This window comes from Artemia franciscana, chromosome 4, assembly GCF_032884065.1.
Source record: "Artemia franciscana chromosome 4, ASM3288406v1, whole genome shotgun sequence".
Lineage (NCBI taxonomy): Eukaryota > Metazoa > Arthropoda > Branchiopoda > Anostraca > Artemiidae > Artemia > Artemia franciscana.
The window spans coordinates 45,148,656-45,168,396 of record NC_088866.1 but is presented as its reverse complement, the minus strand read 5'-3'; the positions used below and the strand labels follow the sequence as shown (position 1 = coordinate 45,168,396).

Sequence of the window (19,741 nt, the reverse complement as noted above, 5' to 3'; positions counted from 1 at the left end):
TTGTCCCATTCCTTTGCTTGCCTGGGTCAGTACTTTGAGCTTTTGGACCTCACATGCTTGTAATCATGACGTCATACTTCCAATTTTGGGTGGTATTGTAGACCGTAGAAAATCTGAACACATCTTATAAAAGGAAGAAATAAAAAGAACTCGACTTCAAATGGCGTCTTCATTTTGATTATCTGCAATTGAAGGTACATCGATATGACGTTCAATTTGCTTCTTACCAGAAAGAAGTTGTAAAAAAAATTAAAATTTGTGTGTCTTCCAGGAATTAATATCATTATATGTTAAACAGTCAGTCAGTTTTCATTAGCTTCTTCTTAAAAACAAAGCCGACACGATAAACAGAATTAGGAGCTGAAAGATCCTTAGTTACTTGTTAATTATTCAGAACACACTCAAAAATTTTGATCTATAGATCTGTAAAAGCTGGTTTCATATCTCATAGCGACAAGACTTATTTGGTTTGACAGAATGCATTGGACTTAGGGTGTGAAGTTAGAAAATAATTCTTTCTTCATAATGAAAAGAATAATTTCAGCTAACACATTTTGCATGTAGACCCGCTATACTTTACTCCCACCTCCTAATGTGTAAATGTATAGCCCAACTTACATAAATCCAGCGCATTCTGTCACCCGTCACTTATCTATTTGGCTTTGAAACTAATTTCTCAGACCAATGTTCTTGAGTGTGTTCCGAATAATTAACAAGTTCCGGTCCTTAAGTAGGCTATAGGTTCAAACAAGAGCTTGTGATGAGGTCGGAATATGGTTTTTGGAAGAGCTCATATGGTATGAGCTCTAGCTAAATTCTAAGAATCAATAGATTGATTTAAAAGGAAAATCAGAGGCTTAATGCCGGTCAGGATTTAAAATAAGAGCTCTGAGACACGAGGTCCTTCTAAATATCAAAATTCATTAACATCCGATTACCCACCCGTAAGTTAAAAATACCTCATTTTTTCTAATTTTTCCTCTCCCATCAGCCCCCCAGATGGTCGAATTGGGGAAAACAAATTTATCAAGTCAATTTGTGCAGGTCCCTGACACGCCTACCAATTTTCATCGTCCTAGCACGTCCAGAAGCACCGAACTCGCCAAAGTACTGGACCCCCCTAACCCCCCCAAAGAGAGCGGATCCAGTCCGGTTACGTCAATCACATATCTACGACATTTGCTTATTCTACCCACCAAGTTTCATCTCGATCTCTCCACTCTAATCGTTTTCCAAGATTTCGGTTTCCCCCTCCAACTCCCCCCAATGTCAGCAGATCTGGTCGGGATTTAAAATAAAAGCTCTGAGACATGTGTTCCTTCTAAATTTCAAATTTCATTAAGATCTGGTCGTTAAGAATGCCTCAATTTTTCTAATTTTTCCAAATTAACAACCTCCCCCCCCAACTCCCCCAAAGAGAGTGGATTCAGTCCGGTTATGTCAATCATGTATCTAGGACTTGTGCTTATTCTTCCCACCAACTTTCATCCCGACCTCTCCACTCTAAGCATTTTCTAAGATTTCCAGTTTTCCCCTCCAACTCTCCCAATATCACCGGATACGGTCGGGATTTAAACTAAGAGCTCTGAGACACAAGGTTCTTCTAAATATCAAATTTCATTAAGATCCGATCACCCATTGGTAAGTTAAAAATACCTCTTTTTTTTATTTTTCCTCTCCCTCCAGCCCCCCAGATGGTTGAATCGGGGAAACGACTGTTATCAAGACAATTTGTGCAGGTCCCTGACACGCCTGTCAATTTTCATCGTCCTAGCATGTCCAGAAGCACCCAACTCGCCAAAGCCCTGGAAATCCTTCCCAACTCCCCCGAAGAGAGCGGATCTGTTCCAATTATGTCAATCACGTATCTAGAACTTGTGCTTATTCTTCCCATCCAGTTTCATCCCGATCTCTCCACTCTAAATGTTTTCCAAGATTTCCGGTTTCCAAGATTTCTGTTTCCCCCTCCCATCCCCTATAATAATAATAATAATAATAATAATAATTTAAGTATGACCCACTTGAAACAGCGGAGTAGAAAAAAAAGACACAGAAAAAAAAACTTCTGATAACACATTAAATTACTGTAGAAAACATTTTAGAAGACCATGAAAAGGGTTAATAGTAAAATGTATCGAGTCGGATAGTTTCTGGTGTAGCACTTTAAGTTTATTTAATAAATCTGGAGCCCCGAAATTTGTTACCATATCACTGTTCTTTTACCATGGAGGAAACGAATCGGAGGAAACGGAGGAAACGAAAATAAGATGACTTGAGAGCCTTTAAATCTTTTCTTTTTAAAACTGGATACAATCCAGAAAGAAATAAAACCGAGTGATCACAAAAGCAAGAATAAATTTGTGAAAGGGCTTTGCGGTTGTATTTCCCCCTGTTCGCAACAATTTTAGAATAACCCACTTGAAGTCTAACCTTAGCATCATAAACAATTTTATTACGAAAAGAGACTAAATTGTTAGTAAGGGTAATGCCCAACCACCTTAAAGAAGTCACGCACGGAATGCTAAATTCAGAACAATTAAGTCTAGAAGATTGGTTAAGAGAAGGACCAAAATGAAGGAATCACATTTATGAAGGAATTTATTATGTTCTCGGATCTGATCCGAATTGAAAATGAGCATCTGAGACATAAGATCTTTCTATATATCAAGTTTCATTAAGATCCGATGACCCATTCCTAAGATGAAGATACTTCAATTTTCTCGTTTTCCAAGATTTCCGGTTTCCCCCTCCAACCCCACACTGTCACTGGATCTGGTCGGGATTTAAAATAAGTGCCCTGAAGCACAAGATCCTTCTAAATATCATATTTCATTAAGATCTGATCACCGTTCGTAAGTTACAAATACCTAATTTTTCTATATTACACCCCCCCCCCCCACAACTCCCCCAAAGAGTGCGGATCCGGTCCCGTTATGTCAGTCACGTATCTTGGACTTGTGCTTATTTTTCCCACCAAGTTTCATCCTGATCTCTCCACTCTAAGCGTTTTCCTAGATTTCTGGTCCCCCCAACTCTCTCCAATGACACTGGATCCGGTCGGGATCTAAAATCTGACATCTGAGTTACGAGGTCTTTCTAAATATGTAATTTTATTAAGATCCAACCACTCCTTCGTAAGTTAAAAATACCTCATTTTTTCTAATTTTTGGAACTAAACCTCTCACCCCCAACTCCCCCAAAGATACCGGATCCGTTCTGGTTATGTCAATCACGTATCTAGGATTTGTGCTTATTTTTCCCGCCAAGTTTCATCCCTCCACTCTAAGCGTTTTTAAGATTTTAGGTTTCCCCCCTCTATGTTCCCCCACTGTTTTCGGATCCTGTCAGGATTTAAAATAAGTGCTCTGAGACACGATGTCCTTGTAAATATCAAATTTCATTAAGATCTGTTCGTAAGTTAAAAATGCCTCATTTTTTCTAATTATTCCAAATTAACAGTCCTCCACTCTCCCCCGGATGGTCGAATCGGAGGAACGACTATTTCTAATTTAATCTGGTCTAGTCCTTGATACGCCTGCCAAATTTCATCGTCCTAGCTTATCTGGAAGTGCCTAAACTAGCAAAACTTGGACAGACAGACAGACCGACCGACATAATTTGCGATCGCTATATGTCACTTGGTAAATACCAAGTGCCATAAAAAACCAGAGCAAGTTCAACATTCAGTAAATTGCTAGTTTTGTAGAATTCTGCAAATACAGGGAAATATATTGAGTTAGTTTATTTTAATTGATATTGCAGATATATGTTGTATAAACTGCGAAGGAGTAATTTTTTATTTTTCAACTTTCAACTCTGCTTTTTACTTCCATCAGAAAAATATTAGTTTTTTAAATTAAAATACCAAGAATACTAAAATTAAAATATAATTCTCATAGTTGGTTGAGTGGAAACTTACGCAGCATATGTGTCTTAAAAACTAGGAATAACTGGAATTCGATTTTTAGTGGAGCAGACCTCCATAGGTAGTTCTGTTGTTTTTTGGTAGCAGTGGGTTCCAAACTACTTAAGAAAAGAAATAATAAAGGCAAATACGTGCGTGAAATGAGAGAAAAAATATGGCATCAGAGTGCTCTAGAAGGTTCCTTTCATGATTGTTCTAAAAACCGACAAACACTGCCTTTGTTTTCTTTTCCTAAAAAGAGTTGAAAAGTGTGCAAGATAAAAAAGCAAGTTCTTTTATTGACGTCAAATATTAATTTGTGAAAAAACCTGTATGCTCGAGTCTTAAGAATCTAGGATTTTACCATAATAACCCCCCTTTAGAGGATATTTATGATCTCCCAAAGCAGGGATGAGCCTCGTAGTCCAGAACTCTAGTAAAATGCCAAATTTCTCAACTTTCTATTCAAATTGTCAAATAATTTATTTATTCACCCCGAAAAAGAATCTCCTTGCATTGGCCTGCCCTAAAGGACTAAGCAAACCCCAGCATTTTATTCATTCATTTTAAGTGTTTATGTGTGACCGATAAATTGGTCTTTTAAGTGAAAAAACTAGCGTTTTCTGCGCAAATATTTTAAATTTGTAAAGCACGGGTGATCTTTCGATATTATTTTTTTGTTAAAAGGTTGTTTTTTTACTTCTTTCCATTGTTTTGGTTGTGAGAGATGGTAGTGTTGCTATTTTCAATCTTACTAAAGTAACAAGTTTTGTAAAAAGGATTATTTGTCAAAACTACCATTATCCAGTATTCTTATGTAAATAGTAAAACAACAAAGATTTATCAATCAGACTTAGCTATTGTCTGCATATGGTTTCACGTCCTTGTTTTCTTATCTTGCTTCCACAAAATAGTGCAAAACCAATTCCACTTAGCCTCTAAGCCTCCACTAAGCCTAACCACTTAGCCTCTAAGCCTCCACTAAGCCTAACCACTTAGCCTCTAAGCATATTCCATAATTCCTTCTGCTGGGCAAACTATGTGTTGTAATTTATGTGACATAAATTTAGTTCTGTTTAATATTTTTAACTTTTTTGGTTTTGATGCAGTATTTTGTCTTTGTTTATTTTCCCAAATTAAGTCCTGAATGACTTCTGTTGGCATTCGATACTAATTCCATAACTGTCCTTTGTTTTTTTTTTTTTTTCATTTTGGTAGAGGGGAAAAAATATGCCGTAAAGAGGAAAAAATATAATTCATAATAAAGGGGAAAAGTAGTTACCGAAAAAAATATTGTTCATAGTTAAAAAAGGATAAAGAGCCCCTGACCCAATGGTGGCATGTAGGACGTAGAATCGACATTTCAATTGCGCCATCTGTTTTTGCAGTGATCAGAGTGCCAATCCCATTTGCCACCATAGCGAATTTGGCATAGCTGCTCAATTACATTTTTTCTTTTTCTGTAAAAAAAACGAGTGCTGAAAAGCAGGTCCATTCAACATATTAAGGAATTTAACAAAAGCAGCTCTCCAAAATGAGTAAATCCAGATTCAAAGCGATATAAAAAAGGTAGAAGTTAAACCTCCTGTCCAAGAAGATTCAGCTGGCCCAAAAATTGAGCCCCGTTCTCCAAACATGTAGTACCATATGTAATTATCTTTTGACCCTTTACCTTGCAATAGTCCAGCAAGTTTTGGTATTCAGTATAATTCCCACTGCTCAGCAGAAAGACCACGCATTCTTGGAAAGGAGATATTGGCTTAAAATCTTTGTCAATAGTTATTTTTAGCAGGGGGTCAAAGTAGCGATAGTCCTCAACTTCAGTCGAATGCTTCAATTCCATTAAATGGTCCACAATCCTAGTAACAGTAAGATTATCTTGCTTTATGAGTAGGCTCTTAATACCATCCATGAACGTTGCTGAAGTTTTTGAGAGCCTTGTAAGAAGAGAGGCAGATTTTGAGCCATCATTAGGGTACTTGGTGGACATTTGTGGCCGAGATTGTGTCTTCCATTGCTTGATGTAATTCAATGCAGAGAGATTACAACCACAATCGACCAGTGCTTCTTGGCACTTATTATACTCTTCTGTAGAAACCGAGGGCGTGCAAATCAAGTATATTAGAAATAAACGAAGTTTGTCTTCTGGGCTTCCTATAGAGGGATCTGAAAGAATTTCAGAGAGGGATCGTTCGACATTTGGTTTGCTCATTATTTTCGTTTCTAATTCAAAGTACACGTTTAAGTGTCTCGTTTTGACTTGATCCATGATCGCTTGAACTAGTGAGATGTGCACCTCAATTTGTTTTTTCTTTTCAACAAGCTGTGGCAAAGAGGACACAGCCGTAGTCATTTGACGGTTTGTTGATATTAAATCAACTTCACCTTCTGTTATTGTTTCATCAAGACTTCTGACTTTCTGATGTTCGTGTATAAGCGAGTTACTTTCTTTCTGCAGAACTTCAGTTACGAAAGGAATAGGACTTCCTTTCTGATCGATCCAGAATTTGTCATTATCATTTAGTTCCCAATTAATTTTCTTTTCCGTGCCAGTGTTTTCATCCATCTCCTTAACTGAGACGAATCCTGATTTGTAATCCAAAACATCTGCTATAAGCGTTTGATAAGTCCAAGCGTGATGCAAGCAAGTCGCTAAATCTATGTCACGTTCTAGAATCACCAACAACGGCCTCTCTTGACAAAAATTGTTGAGTGATCCAAAGTCTTCTTTAAATAGAGTGCTCGATGGGTTTCTTAAGTAATTTTTGATTTTATTATTCAGTCGTTCAGCTACTTTTTCTGCAATATTTCCCTTTGGACATCGAATTATGGGGGCACGGCCAATTGTTGCAAAAGCGTCAAACAGCCCTTCCACAATTTGATGCAAAATATCGTCAATTTGTTCCTCAGTGTTTCCAGGTCTAACTAGGTTATAATAACCAAGATCCTCATCGCCAATTTTAGACCGCAGCGTAAACAAGTTCTCTTCTGGGGAAATAAAACTAGTATAGTGACAACAAACTTCGTGCACATCATCGTGTATACCATTATCATAGGATTCTTGTGCCAACTTTTCTAGCAGTGGCCGCGCAATGTAGCCAGTGAAATTGAAGTAGTACTGGCAGTATAAATTTGCCTTCATATCTTGGATAATCCGAGCAATGTTTTTGGGAGTTGGCTGGCAAAAGTAAATGGACGGACTCACAGAAGCCACTTCTCGGGAGGAATGAAGGCTCATGCACTTCAAGATACCCATTTCATCAAGTTCTTTCTGGAGGAATAAATGTGCAATTATTTCTTGAGAAAACTGGTCGTAGATGAGCATCTTCCAATCATAGACTTTGTTTATAAGAGGCTTATTGAAGTTCAGCATTTGTTTAAGCATGTCTTTTTGACGCTTTCTGATGAACATTTTACCGAGAAATATAATTTTCCATTTGGCCCAGTCACAAATCTCGTCTAAACGATTGATTATTCTGCAAAATTCCTAGACAACGTAAAAAGAAATTTGGCTATCAGTAAAATTAGCTATAAAAATATTTTTGATCACTAGCTTATAGCAAATCATTTTGCAGTTGCTTGAAATAAATTTTGTTGCTCGAGTTGAAGTTTTTCGTCTTGCTCTCGGTGTGTAAATGTCGTCAGATTATTATGACGCTTATGAAAAGTAGTAAAAACTTTGAAGGTTATAAAACTCGTCTGGTAATCCCTCCATGGAATCAAAAGAACAGCAAGGAAACAGGCTTGAGGCTAAAGAACGCAAAACCGCGCAGTTAGATGAAGATCCACCTGGACAGCGAGAGTCAAAACATATCAAAACTGAAAATGATAGCGATGATGATTGGGTTTGGGATTTTGACTTGGATAAGGTCATCAATGCCTATCAGATTTTAGTTAAAAAAACAAAGGTTCGGCGATATGTATTTCATAGTGAAGCTGAAAAATAAAGAAGAAAAAGAAAACTGAAAAAAGAAAAAATGTAAAAAACTAAAAAATACTAAAAAGAAAAAACACTCAAAGAGAAATTACAGACCGGGACACAAATGACGACCGGGACAGAGGGAATATAAATAACGACCAGGACACTCAAAGAGCAATTACAGACTGGGATACCGGGACACAAATGACGACCGGGACACAGGGAATATAAATGACGACCAGGACACAGGTATTTAAGAATATCGTTCAAAGACAAATTTTTAATTGTAAGAAGACCGTTGAAAGAGAAATTTCTAATTGTAAAATGACTGAAGAACCTACAATGGCAACACCCGAGGAAGCTGCTCAAAACGATGTATTCAAGCCGAAGTAGCTGAGTTGGTAAAGCGTTATGTTTCAGGCTCTAGGTCCGAGAGGCTCCAGGTTTGAGCCTTGGCTTTAGCATTAATACTGTCTGTGTGTCTGTCAGGTGACGTCATGTTTCTGTGTCGACTGACGTCATGAAGTTAGTTGTCGTCATTTTTGCTATGACGGTGACGTCATTAAAGATATTTAAGACATATATGTTCACGTAGAAATCTATTAATGTTTAAGTTTAAAATGACTGATGAACTTACAATGGCAAAAGCCGATGAAGATGCTCAAAGAGTCTATGCCAAAAAACTTGCTGCTGATAGAGAAAGTCAGAAAAGAAAGCGTGCCGAGGAATCAAAAGAACAGCAAGGAAACAGGCTTGAGGCTGATAGAAAAAGAAAGAACAGAAAGCGTGCCGAGGAACTACCAGAGCAACGCGAAAGCAGACTTGCTGCTAAAAGAGAAAGTGAAAAAAGAAGGCTTGCGTCAAACATTTTCAGATCAATTGCTGGCAATTGGAAACGGAAAGCTCCCAGTAGACTCAATTTCAGGACGTATACAACTACCTGCTGATTTCTGTAATTTAGTGACGTCCAAAAATGAATTGATTGAAAAAGTATTTCCGAATATTCTAAAAAATTATAAAAATAATAAATGGCTAAGTGAAAGAGCGATTCTCGCACCCAAAAATATAGACGTCCACGAAATCAACAATATTGTTTTGACCAAGATTCGAGACCAGGCAGTCCTTTACAAGTCAGTCGACACAGTTTTGGAACCAAATGAAGCGGTTAATTATCCATCTGAATTTTTAAATTCCATAGATCTTTCAATGGCACGCGACTTGCCGTAAAAAAAAATAATGGAAAACCTAATAGAGGCCACAATCTTGACAGGGCCTTTTGAGGGTGAGGCTGTTCTTATTCCTCGCATTCCCATGATTCCAACGGATCTGCCTTTTCAATTTAAAAGATTGCAATTCCCAATTCGATTAGCATTTGCAATCACCATTAACAAAGCTCAAGGTCAATCATTAGAAAAATGTGGTATAGTTCTTAATACTGATTGTTTTTCCCATGGACAATTGTACGTTGCATGTTCGAGGGTCGGTAAACCTGACAATCTATTTATATGCAGCGACAATTGGACAGCGAAGAATGTTGTATATTCGCAAGTTTTACGCAGTTAATTTGTATTGTATCTATCTATCTATCTATCTATATAAAAACGAATTGTGTGTATGCATGTTTGTTTGTTTGTAAAAAGAGCGTTTGCATATGACGTCATTATTAGTACCTACGGCTTTGTATATGCACAGACAATGGGAAAGCCAAGAATGTTGTATATTCGCAATTTTTACGTAGTTTAACTCCTGCAGACGAAATGAATGCTTGCCTGAAAAATTCTAATTTATGGGCACACGTAAAAATATTAAAATTAACTACAAATATGCGTGTCCGATTGCAAAACAATGACTCTGGTCAAACATTTTCAGATCAATTGCTGGCAATTGGAAACGGAAAGCTCCCAGTAGTGGGAAAGCCAAAAATGTTGTATATTCGCAGTTTTTACGTAGTTTGAAACACATATATAAATCTATCTATATTCACAGGTGGGACACAGGGACACAACTACAATGGCGCGTAACTAATATGGCGCGTAACGACTTACGCGTGCGGGGGGGGGGGGGGTACTGGTAAAACGTTTGTGATAAAACTGATTCTGGCATCAATTCGATCAAAAAATGATATAGCGTTGGCAATTGCGTCGTCCGGAATAGCCGCAACATTGCTGCCTGGTTGAAGAACTGCTCATTCCGCTTTGAAATTGCCTCTGAACTTGCATTCTACAGAAACTCCCACGTGCAATATTTCCAAATCATCTGGGATGGGTAAAGTATTGCAGCAATGCAAACTTATTATTTGGGATGAGTGCACAATGGCACACAAAAAATCGCTCGAGGCTCTGGATCAATGCTTGAAAGATTTGCGAGGGAAGTCGAAACCCTTCTGCAGCACATTAATATTGCTTGCGGGAGATTTCAGGCAAACATTACCTATAATACCTAGATCAACTCCTGCAGACGAAATGAATGCTTGCCTGAAAAATTCTAATTTATGGGCACACGTAAAAACATTAAAATTAACTACAAATATGCGTGTCCGATTGCAAAACGATGATTCTGGTCAAACATTTTCAGATCAATTGCTGGCAATGGGAAACGGAAAGCTCCCAGTAAACGGAAAGCTCCCAGTAGACTCAATTTCAGGACGTATACAACTACCTGCTGATTTCTGTAATTTAGTGACGTCCAAAAATGAATTGATTGAAAAAGTATTTCCGAATATTCTAAAAAATTATAAAAATAATAAATGGCTAAGTGAAAGAGCGATTCTCGCACCCAAAAATATAGACGTCCACGAAATCAACAATATTGTTTTGACCAAGATTCGAGACCAGGCAGTCCTTTACAAGTCAGTCGACACAGTTTTGGAACCAAATGAAGCGGTTAATTATCCATCTGAATTTTTAAATTCCGTGGATCTTTCAGGGTTTCCACCACACGTGCTACAACTAAAAATAGGCGTACCAATAATACTTTTAAGAAATATCAACCCACCAAAGCTTTGCAATGGCACGCGACTTGCCGTAAAAAAAAACAATGGAAAACCTAATAGAGGCCACAATCTTGACAGGGCCTTTTGAGGGTGAGGCTGTCCTTATTCCTCGCATTCCCATGATTCCAACGGATCTGCCTTTTCAATTTAAAAGATTGCAATTCCCAATTCGATTAGCATTTGCAATCACCATTAACAAAGCTCAAGGTCAATCATTAGAAAAATGTGGTATAGATCTCAATACTGATTGTTTTTCCCATGGACAATTGTACGTTGCATGTTCGAGGGTCGGTAAACCTGACAATTTATTTATATGCAGCGACAATGGGACAGCGAAGAATGTTGTATATTCGCTAGTTTACGCAGTTAATTTGTATTGTATCTATCTATCTATCTATCGATCTATATAAAAATGAGTTGTATGTATGCATGTTTGTTTGTTTGTAAAAAGAGCGTTTGCATATGACGTCATTATTAGTACATACGGCTTTGTATATGGACAGACAATGGGAAAGCCAAGAATGTTGTATATTCGCAATTTTTACGTAGTTTGAAACACATATATAAATCTATCTATATTCACAGGTGGGACACAGGGACACAACTACAATGGCGCGTAACTAATATGGCGCGTAACGACTTACGCGCGCGGGGGGGCTTGGGGGGGGGGCAACAGCTAGTATATATATATATATATATATATATATATATATATATATATATATATATAATATAATATATATATATATATATATATATATATATATATATATATATATATATATATATATATATATATATATATATATATATATATATATATATATATATATATATATATATATATATATATATATATATATATATATATATATATATATATATATATATATATATATATATATATATATATATATATATATATATATATATATATATATATATATATATATATATATATATATATATAATGTTTTCAACTACGTAAAACTTGCGAATATGCAACATTCTTCGCTGCCCCATTGTCTGTGCATATAAATAGATTGTCAGGTTTACCGACTCTTGAACATGCAACATACAATTGTTCATGGGAAAGCAATCCGTATTCAGATCTATACCTCATGATTCTAATGATTGCCCATGAGCTTTATTGAGGGTGATTGCTAATCGACCATTCCCTGTGTCGCCGTCGTCATTTATATATCCCCCTGTGCCCCCCGGCGTCCCCGTTGTAGTTGTGTCCCTGTGTCTCGGTCGTCATTTATATTCCCTGTGTCCCGGTGTCCCGGTCGTCATTTGTGTCCCGGTGTCCTGGTCTGTATATACATTCGTTTTTGAATTGGTCTTTTTTTTAGTTTTCAGTTTTTTACCTTTTTTTAGTTTTTTTTTTAGTTATACGTCATGTTTCTAATGATTGTCCTTGAGCTTAGTTTTTTGTAGTTTTTACCTTTTTAGTTTTTTATTTTTATTTTTATAGTTTTGTTTTTCTCCTTTATTTTTCAGTTTTTTTCCTTTTTTGATTTTTTTTTCTTTTTTAGTTTTTTTAGTTTTTTAGCTTTTTTAATTTTTTTATTACTTTTCAGTTTTTTTCTTTTTAGTTTTTTGTGTAGTTTTTACCTTTTTTTAGTTTTTTTAGTTTTTTTTTTACTTATGTCCTGGTCGTCATTTATACTCCCTGTGTCCCGGTCGTCATTTGTGTCCCGGTGCTTTGTCGATGGTGATTGCTAATCGAACATTCCCTGTGTCCCGATCGCTTTCTCTTTGAGTGTCCCGGTCGTCATTTATATTCCCTATGTCCCGGTGTCCCGGTCGTCATTTGTGTCTCGATGTCCCGGTCTGTAATTTCGTCAGTCGAAAACATGACGTCAGTCAACACACAAACATGACGTCACCCGACAGACCCACACACACACAGACAACTTATTTTTATATATATAGAAAATATATATATACTAGCTGTTGGGGTGCTCTCGCACCCCAACGCACATGCAGGCAGCTGGACTGCCTGCTCTCGAATCTTGGTCAAAACAATATTGTTGATTTCGTGGACGTCTTTATTTTTGGCTGCCAGAATCGCTCGTTCACGTAGCCATTTATGATTTTTATAATTGGTTAGAATATTCGGAAATACTTTTTCAACCAATTCATTTTTGGACGTCACTAAATTACAGAATTCAGCAGGCAGTTGTATACGTCCTGAAATTGAGTCTACTGGCAGCTTTCCGTTTCCAATTGCTAGCAATTGATCTGAAAATATCTGACCAGAGTCATCGTTTTGCAATCGGACACGCATATTTGTAGTTAATTTTAATGTCTTTATGTGTGACCATAAATTAGAATTTTTCAGGCAAGCATTCATTTCGTCTACAGGGGTTGATCTAGGTATTATAGATAATGTTTGCCTGAAATCTCCCGCAAGCAACATTATTGTGATGCCAAAGGGTCTCAAATTCCCTCGCAAATCTCTCAAAGATTGATCCAGAGCCAAGAGCGATTTTTTGTGTGCCATTGTGCACTCGTCCCAAATAATAAGTTTGCGTTGCTGCAATACTTTACCCATCCCAGATGATTTGGAAATATTGCACCTGGGAGTTTCTGTAGAATGACAATTCAGAGGCAATTTCAAAGCGGAATGAGCAGTTCTTCCACTAGACAGCAACGTTGCGGCTATTCCGGACGACGCAATTGCCGCTATGTCATTATTTGATCGAATTGATGCGAGAATCAATTTTATCACAAATGTTTTACCAGTACCTCCTGGCGCATCCAAAAAGAAGATTTCTCCAACGTTGTTATCAACACAATGCATTATCTTATCATAAATGTCCTTTTGCTCCGACGTTAACTTAGAAATGCTATTTTGTACATACGACAATAGATCACTCGTGCGGTAACTTTGTTCACGATCCAATTCTATACATGTTGAAACAGCAGCGTTACGATTAGGTGAAGGCATTCCCAAACCCTGAAGAGGTTTGGTACCGTTATGCTTCTTTATTATTGCTGTTTTACCGCCATCTTCAGTAGTTCTTCTTCTATATTGTGGGTAACCATCATTGCCAGTAATTGTGTTGGGTACTAAAATTCGAGTATATTGCTTTGTGCACCTTCCTTTGGCCATGCATGGTGATTTTTCATTCAGTGCACAGCAAGGTCCATGTATCATATTTTTTACAACAATATCATTTAAGCCCTTATCGACATTTTCATCAGGAATTTCAGCGGAAATCGCATCGTCAATTTCATTAGAAGTAATTTTATCATGTAGCCAGATTAAAATATGTGCGTGTGGCAATCCTCGTTTTTGCCATTCCACTGAGTACATCCAGCATCGCACTAACCCAAACACTTCAAGTTTTACTATGTAGTTTGTCAGTGATTTCAACTTTTGCCGGAAGACACGGGCCGTAATGTCATGTCTATGAACCGCCGATTGTCCTTGAAGTAAAAGCTGCCGTATCTCGTCCCAAGATTGATTACATGTAAATGTAATAAATAAATCTGGACGACCATAGAGACGAACATACGCAATAGCATCTTGAGCATATTCATGCACATGACGGGGACTGCCAGCATGTGACGAAGGTAAAATCGTTAATCTTCCAACGTTTGTGGTATTACCGTCATTTACAACTGCATATCGCAAATGAATGTATTGTTCAGAGCGGAGCTTGGTCTGATTCAGACGGATAAATAGCAAACGTTCTGATTCAATTTTTGCATACATATCAACGATGTATTGATGAAACAATTGACGGCATTTTAAAATATAATTGTCTTCATCCTGCCGAATCATTAGTCTATAGGAATAATAATGCATTGCGCTGCATTTCTTATCCGTTTGTTTTTTAGTGCATGGATCTTGTAATTTATTATTAAAGTGATAGCCGTCGGCTCCATCACAAGAAATGATAGGATATTGTTGGGCATCGTAGCATCGATAAGTTTCAGCAATTCTTACCAACTGAGCGTTTCGCTTATGAAGAATAATATCTCGAGGTAAAAACTGATCACCGACCATAACGATTGCCACTTCGTCGATAGTTGGAGCATTGTATCTACGCACATGTTGGCCAGGAGGCGTTTTATCAGCGGAAATAACAATTTTATGCGTATCAGTAGGCATCAAATCGATGGCTGTTTTGAACAGACGCACTAAATTATTATTTTCGTGGAAAAGATGTTGCAATTGGGAAACGATAGTCCTTTCAACGTCGGGAGAAATTTCGCCACGTGCATTCAATTCAGAATTCCTATCACAGATGAAGTACAGTTGTAAAAATTTATGATTCTCGCCTAAGAATGGTAGAAGGGACCCTGCTCTATGATAAATTTGCCCTTTTACTTTGAAAGTAGGCATAAATTGATCTGGATTTTCGATTTGGGCACCAAACGACGTCATTTGGAAACATGAGTTATATTTTCTGATCTTTGATAAAAAAAAAAAACGCTTAGATTCTGATGTAGTTCCAGTAAGAAAGTCTTCAACGGCTCTGGTGGTGCAGCCAGTTGAGGAAGTTTTACTTTTCCTCAGGCGCAACAAATTCCCATTGTTTCACCATTAAATTTCAAGGCCTTGCAATAGGGACAAATTTTAGACATAGTCCCGATCTGAACACATCTACTGAAGCTATAATCATCGCCTGGGCTGTACCTGAATGCCGAGTTGTGTTTCCCAATGTGTGTTTGTTTGTCCGCATACGACGTCTGAAAAATAAAGAAGAAAAAGAAAACTAAAAAAGAAAAAAAGGTAAAAAATTCAAAAGGAAAAAAACTAAAAAAGCTAAAAAACTAAAAAAAGAAAAAATTAAAAAAAAATCTAAAAAGAAAAAAAAGTAAAAACTTAAAAGAAAAAAGCTAAAAAAAAGGAAAAAAGGTAAAAAACTAAAAAAAAACTAAAAAAGCTACAAAACTAAAAAAAAAGAAAAACTAAAAAAGAAACTATATCTATATATATAAAAATAAGTTGTATGTATTCATGTTTGTTTGTGGGTTTGCATATGACGTCATTAGAAGTATATAAGGCTTTGTATATAACGTCATTATAAGATGACTCTACAGACCGGGACACCGGGACACAGGGAATATAAATGACGACCCGGACACTCAAAGAGAAATTACAGACCGGGACGCAGGGAATATAAATGACGACCGGAACACTCAAAGAGAAATTACAGACTGGGACACCGGGACACAAATGACGACCGGGACACAGGGAATATAAATGACGACCGGGACACAGGGACACAACTATAACGGGGACGCCGGGGGCACAGAGGGATATATAAATGACGACGGGGACACAGGGAATGTTCGATTAGCAATCACCATCAACAAAGCTCAAGGGCAATCATTAGAATAATGAGGTATAGATCTGAATACGGATTGTTTTTCCCATGGACAGTTATATGTTGCATGTTCAAGAGTCGGTAAACCTGACAATCTATTTATATGTACAGACAATAGGACAGCGAAGAATGTTGTATATTCGCAAGTTTTACGTAGATAAAAAAAAATATATATCTATATATATTCACAGGTGGGACCCAGGGACACAACTACAATGGCGCGTAACTAATATGGCGCGTAACGACTTACGCGCACGGTGGGGACTGGGGGGGGGGTGCGAAGTGCCCCCACCAACAGCTAGTATCTTATATAATCTAGCTGGTATTATAAAGCTATCCGTAACTTTTCAGGATCAAAATACCATAGATGAAACTCTTCATCTATGTTACGAATATTATGTTATGTTATATTATTCCAACGTATATTATATTATAATATATATAGATTATAATATAATATTATAATATTAATATAATATAATTATATTATATATATAATATAATATAATATATTAATATAATATAGTATAATATAATTATAATTATAATATAATATTATATTATGCCAACATATAATCAAAATCCTTAAAGTAAAGAATTATCTCTTTTTGTCATGAAACCTAAAACAGTTTAGAACAACGGATCACTTTGAGCAGACACTTTTTAATGTTAATTCATATTTACTAATGGCATCTCAGCTTTACTTTGAAGATGGAAGAAAATGATGTAAGTCAAAATTTGAATTGAAAATGAATTCAATGAGTGAAGAAGCCTCTGATCATGCGATGATTTTCGCAAATGAAACCCATCAGTCCAATCTGTTAAAAACGGACTGTACTTCAACTGAACTATCGAATACAAATGTCTCATCAGCTGAAGAAACTACCAAACAAAAAGAAGAAGACGCACCAAATCAGAAGAATGAAACATCTTTTCAAAATGACGAGAAACGTTCTAAAAGCAATAATCTTATGAGACCGGTTTATAGAAAACCATTTAATTGTGACGTATGCAAGCGCAGTTTTAGTTTCAAGAGTAATCTTGCCAGACACTTGGAAAGCCACACCAGGGAAAAACCATTCAAGTTAGAAGATTTGCCAGTTGTAATCCAAGAAAACCCCATTGAAAATGTACATCGTCACAACTGGCGAGCACAAACATCTCTTGCCAGCAGACGTGCCCCTTCCATGCTTGATATTCAAGTCGATGTAGATCTACCACGTGCACGCACTCAAGGCCAACGTACTGTCAATGTTACCATTGATTTAGACAGAAGTGATTACTTCCCTCATAGTCCATCTGAGTCCTCCCCAAGTCCCGATTCTGATCTAGGCATAAGTAGTGAAGCTCAAGGCTCGTCTGAAGCTATAGTGCAATGTGGCATTTGCTTTGACACACTGGGTCAAATGAAGACTGCAGGTAAAAAAGTTATGTCAACATTTTGTGGTCATTTATTTTGTGGCTCTTGTCTATCAAGTGCTATCAAGAATGTGAGAGTCTGTCCTCAGTGTAGAAAGACACTAACATTGAACAAGATTCATCAAATATTCATTTAAGTGTTAAGAGCTTTTGTTGTCGTTGTGAAATATTTAGAAAATGACCTCCAAAAATAAGGAAGCCAAGATTTTTGGCTCAATCTATGCACGCTATCAATTTAATTTACATTAAAGATTTCCCAGGAACAGTTGTCAGCTATTTAAATCCCCCATTGTCGCATGAATGGGTATGGACCAAAACTTTGGCTATCCAATAATATAGATCATAAACATTTGCTTGAATGTATTTTTAACACCCTTCAATGTCCACCTCCTAATAAAATTTATCTACAAAATCTCTGTTTTAAAACGAGCTATTCACATAATTTGGCAACGAAGTCATACTCTATTGCCCCTAAGGACACATTACTGCACCCACCCAAGCCCCCCCCCCCGCGCGCGTAAGTCGTTACATGCTATATTAGTTACGCGCCATTGTAGTTGTGTCCCTGTGTCCCACCTGTGAATATATATATATATATATACGCTCTTTTTACAAACAAACAAACATGCATACATACAACTCATTTTTATATAGATAGATAGATAGATAGATATACATATACAATACAAATTAACTACGTAAAACTTGCGAATATACAACATTCTTCGCGCAATAGAACACAAGGGACAATGAGAATCCATATATAGAAGTCTGCCGCGTGCCTTTCTGGGGCCCACCGCCGGGTCCCAGCTAGTAATATATAAATATCTTTATTAAGGTATTAGTTTGTATCTAATGCCTTTTGGTGCCTTTGAGATACACAGTGTTACATAGGGCAGAGGAACGGTTACATTTTATGTGTGTTCACCAACCATTGTTTTGATACGTCAGGCAAAAAGTTCGTGTTGGATTTTTAAATAAAACTAGACATTTAACAGTAAAAGTGATTTAAATGCTTACCTGGCAACTAGTTTTTTATGGAAAGGAGGTTTTTGTTTCTTACTTTTGGAAAAAGAGAAGTGGAATCGCGACTGAAATAGGTCGTGTGTAGTTCATTTTATCTGTCTTTAATTGTCTGTTTTCTTGTATGTGCGTCATGATTTATTCCACAAAATTTGTTTCACATATTTATTTCAAGGTTTATTTGAACAAAAATGAACCTTCTGATAAGTTTTTCATTTTACCTGACACATTTATTTAGAATATTCAAGTAAATATCAGCACTTCTGTATGACGAAGTATTCTGGGAAAGTTTAACTTTGCAGCAGACATAAAGGAAACAATGCTACTGTAATCCTGTCTGTCCCCGCCCTTTAGAAACCCGTCCCAAGAACCCTCTGTTCCTGAAACACTAGGACTCAAAAAGTGTGATGTATGAAAGCACAGTTTTAGCGTCAAGAGTAGGCTTTCTCGGCACTTGAGTACCCACACCGGTGAAAAGCCATTCAAGCGTGACGTATGCAAACAAAGTTTTTATCAGAAGAATACTTTCGGGATACACATGAGAATCCACACCGTTGAATAGCCATTCAAGTGTGATGTATGCAAGCGCAGTTTTTATGGCACTTGGTATTAACCAAGTGACATATAGCAATCGCAAATTCTGTCGGTCTGTCGGTCCCGGTTTTGCTACTTTAGGCACTTCCAGGTAAGGTAGGACGATGAAATTTGGCATACTTATCAGGGACCGGACCGGATTAAATTACAAATAGTCATTTTCCCGATTTGACCATCTGGGGGGGGGGGGGGTGTTAATTCGGAAAAATAGAAAAATTTAAGTATTTTTAGCTTATGAACGGTTGATCAGATCTTAATGAAATTTGATGTTTGGAAGGATATCATGTCTCAAAGCTGTTATTTTAAATCCCGACCGGATCTGGTGACATTGGTTGGGGGGGGGGGGATGGGAGGGGGAAACCTAAAATCTTGGAAAACACTTAGAGTGGAGGGATCGGGATGAAACTTGATGGGAAAAATAAGCACAAGTCCTAGATAAATGATTGACATAACCGGAACGAATCCGGTCTCTTTGGGGTAGTTGAGGGGGGGAGGGGGTAATTCTGAAAAATTAGAAAAAATTAGGTATTTTTAACTTACGA

At 37.0% G+C, this 19,741-nt stretch overlaps 2 protein-coding genes across 2 annotated transcripts in view; both read left to right on the top strand.

Annotated features, from left to right (window-relative positions):
- Positions 1–19,741, top strand: part of LOC136026484 (OTU domain-containing protein 5-B-like) — a gene marked incomplete in the record, with an annotated part of 71,219 nt that overhangs the window by 28,162 nt on the left and 23,316 nt on the right.
- On the top strand, positions 16,733–18,076 carry LOC136025662 (E3 ubiquitin-protein ligase RNF4-like). The gene has a single exon (XM_065701644.1). It carries the CDS (start codon positions 16,913–16,915, stop codon positions 17,717–17,719), a length of 807 nt encoding a protein of 268 aa, XP_065557716.1. The 5' UTR covers positions 16,733–16,912; the 3' UTR covers positions 17,720–18,076.

Bases quoted from the DNA above. Each gene is read 5' to 3' on its own strand.
- LOC136025662 (XM_065701644.1), top strand. From the start codon at position 16,913: ATGAATTCAATGAGTGAAGAAGCCTCTGATCATGCGATGATTTTCGCA.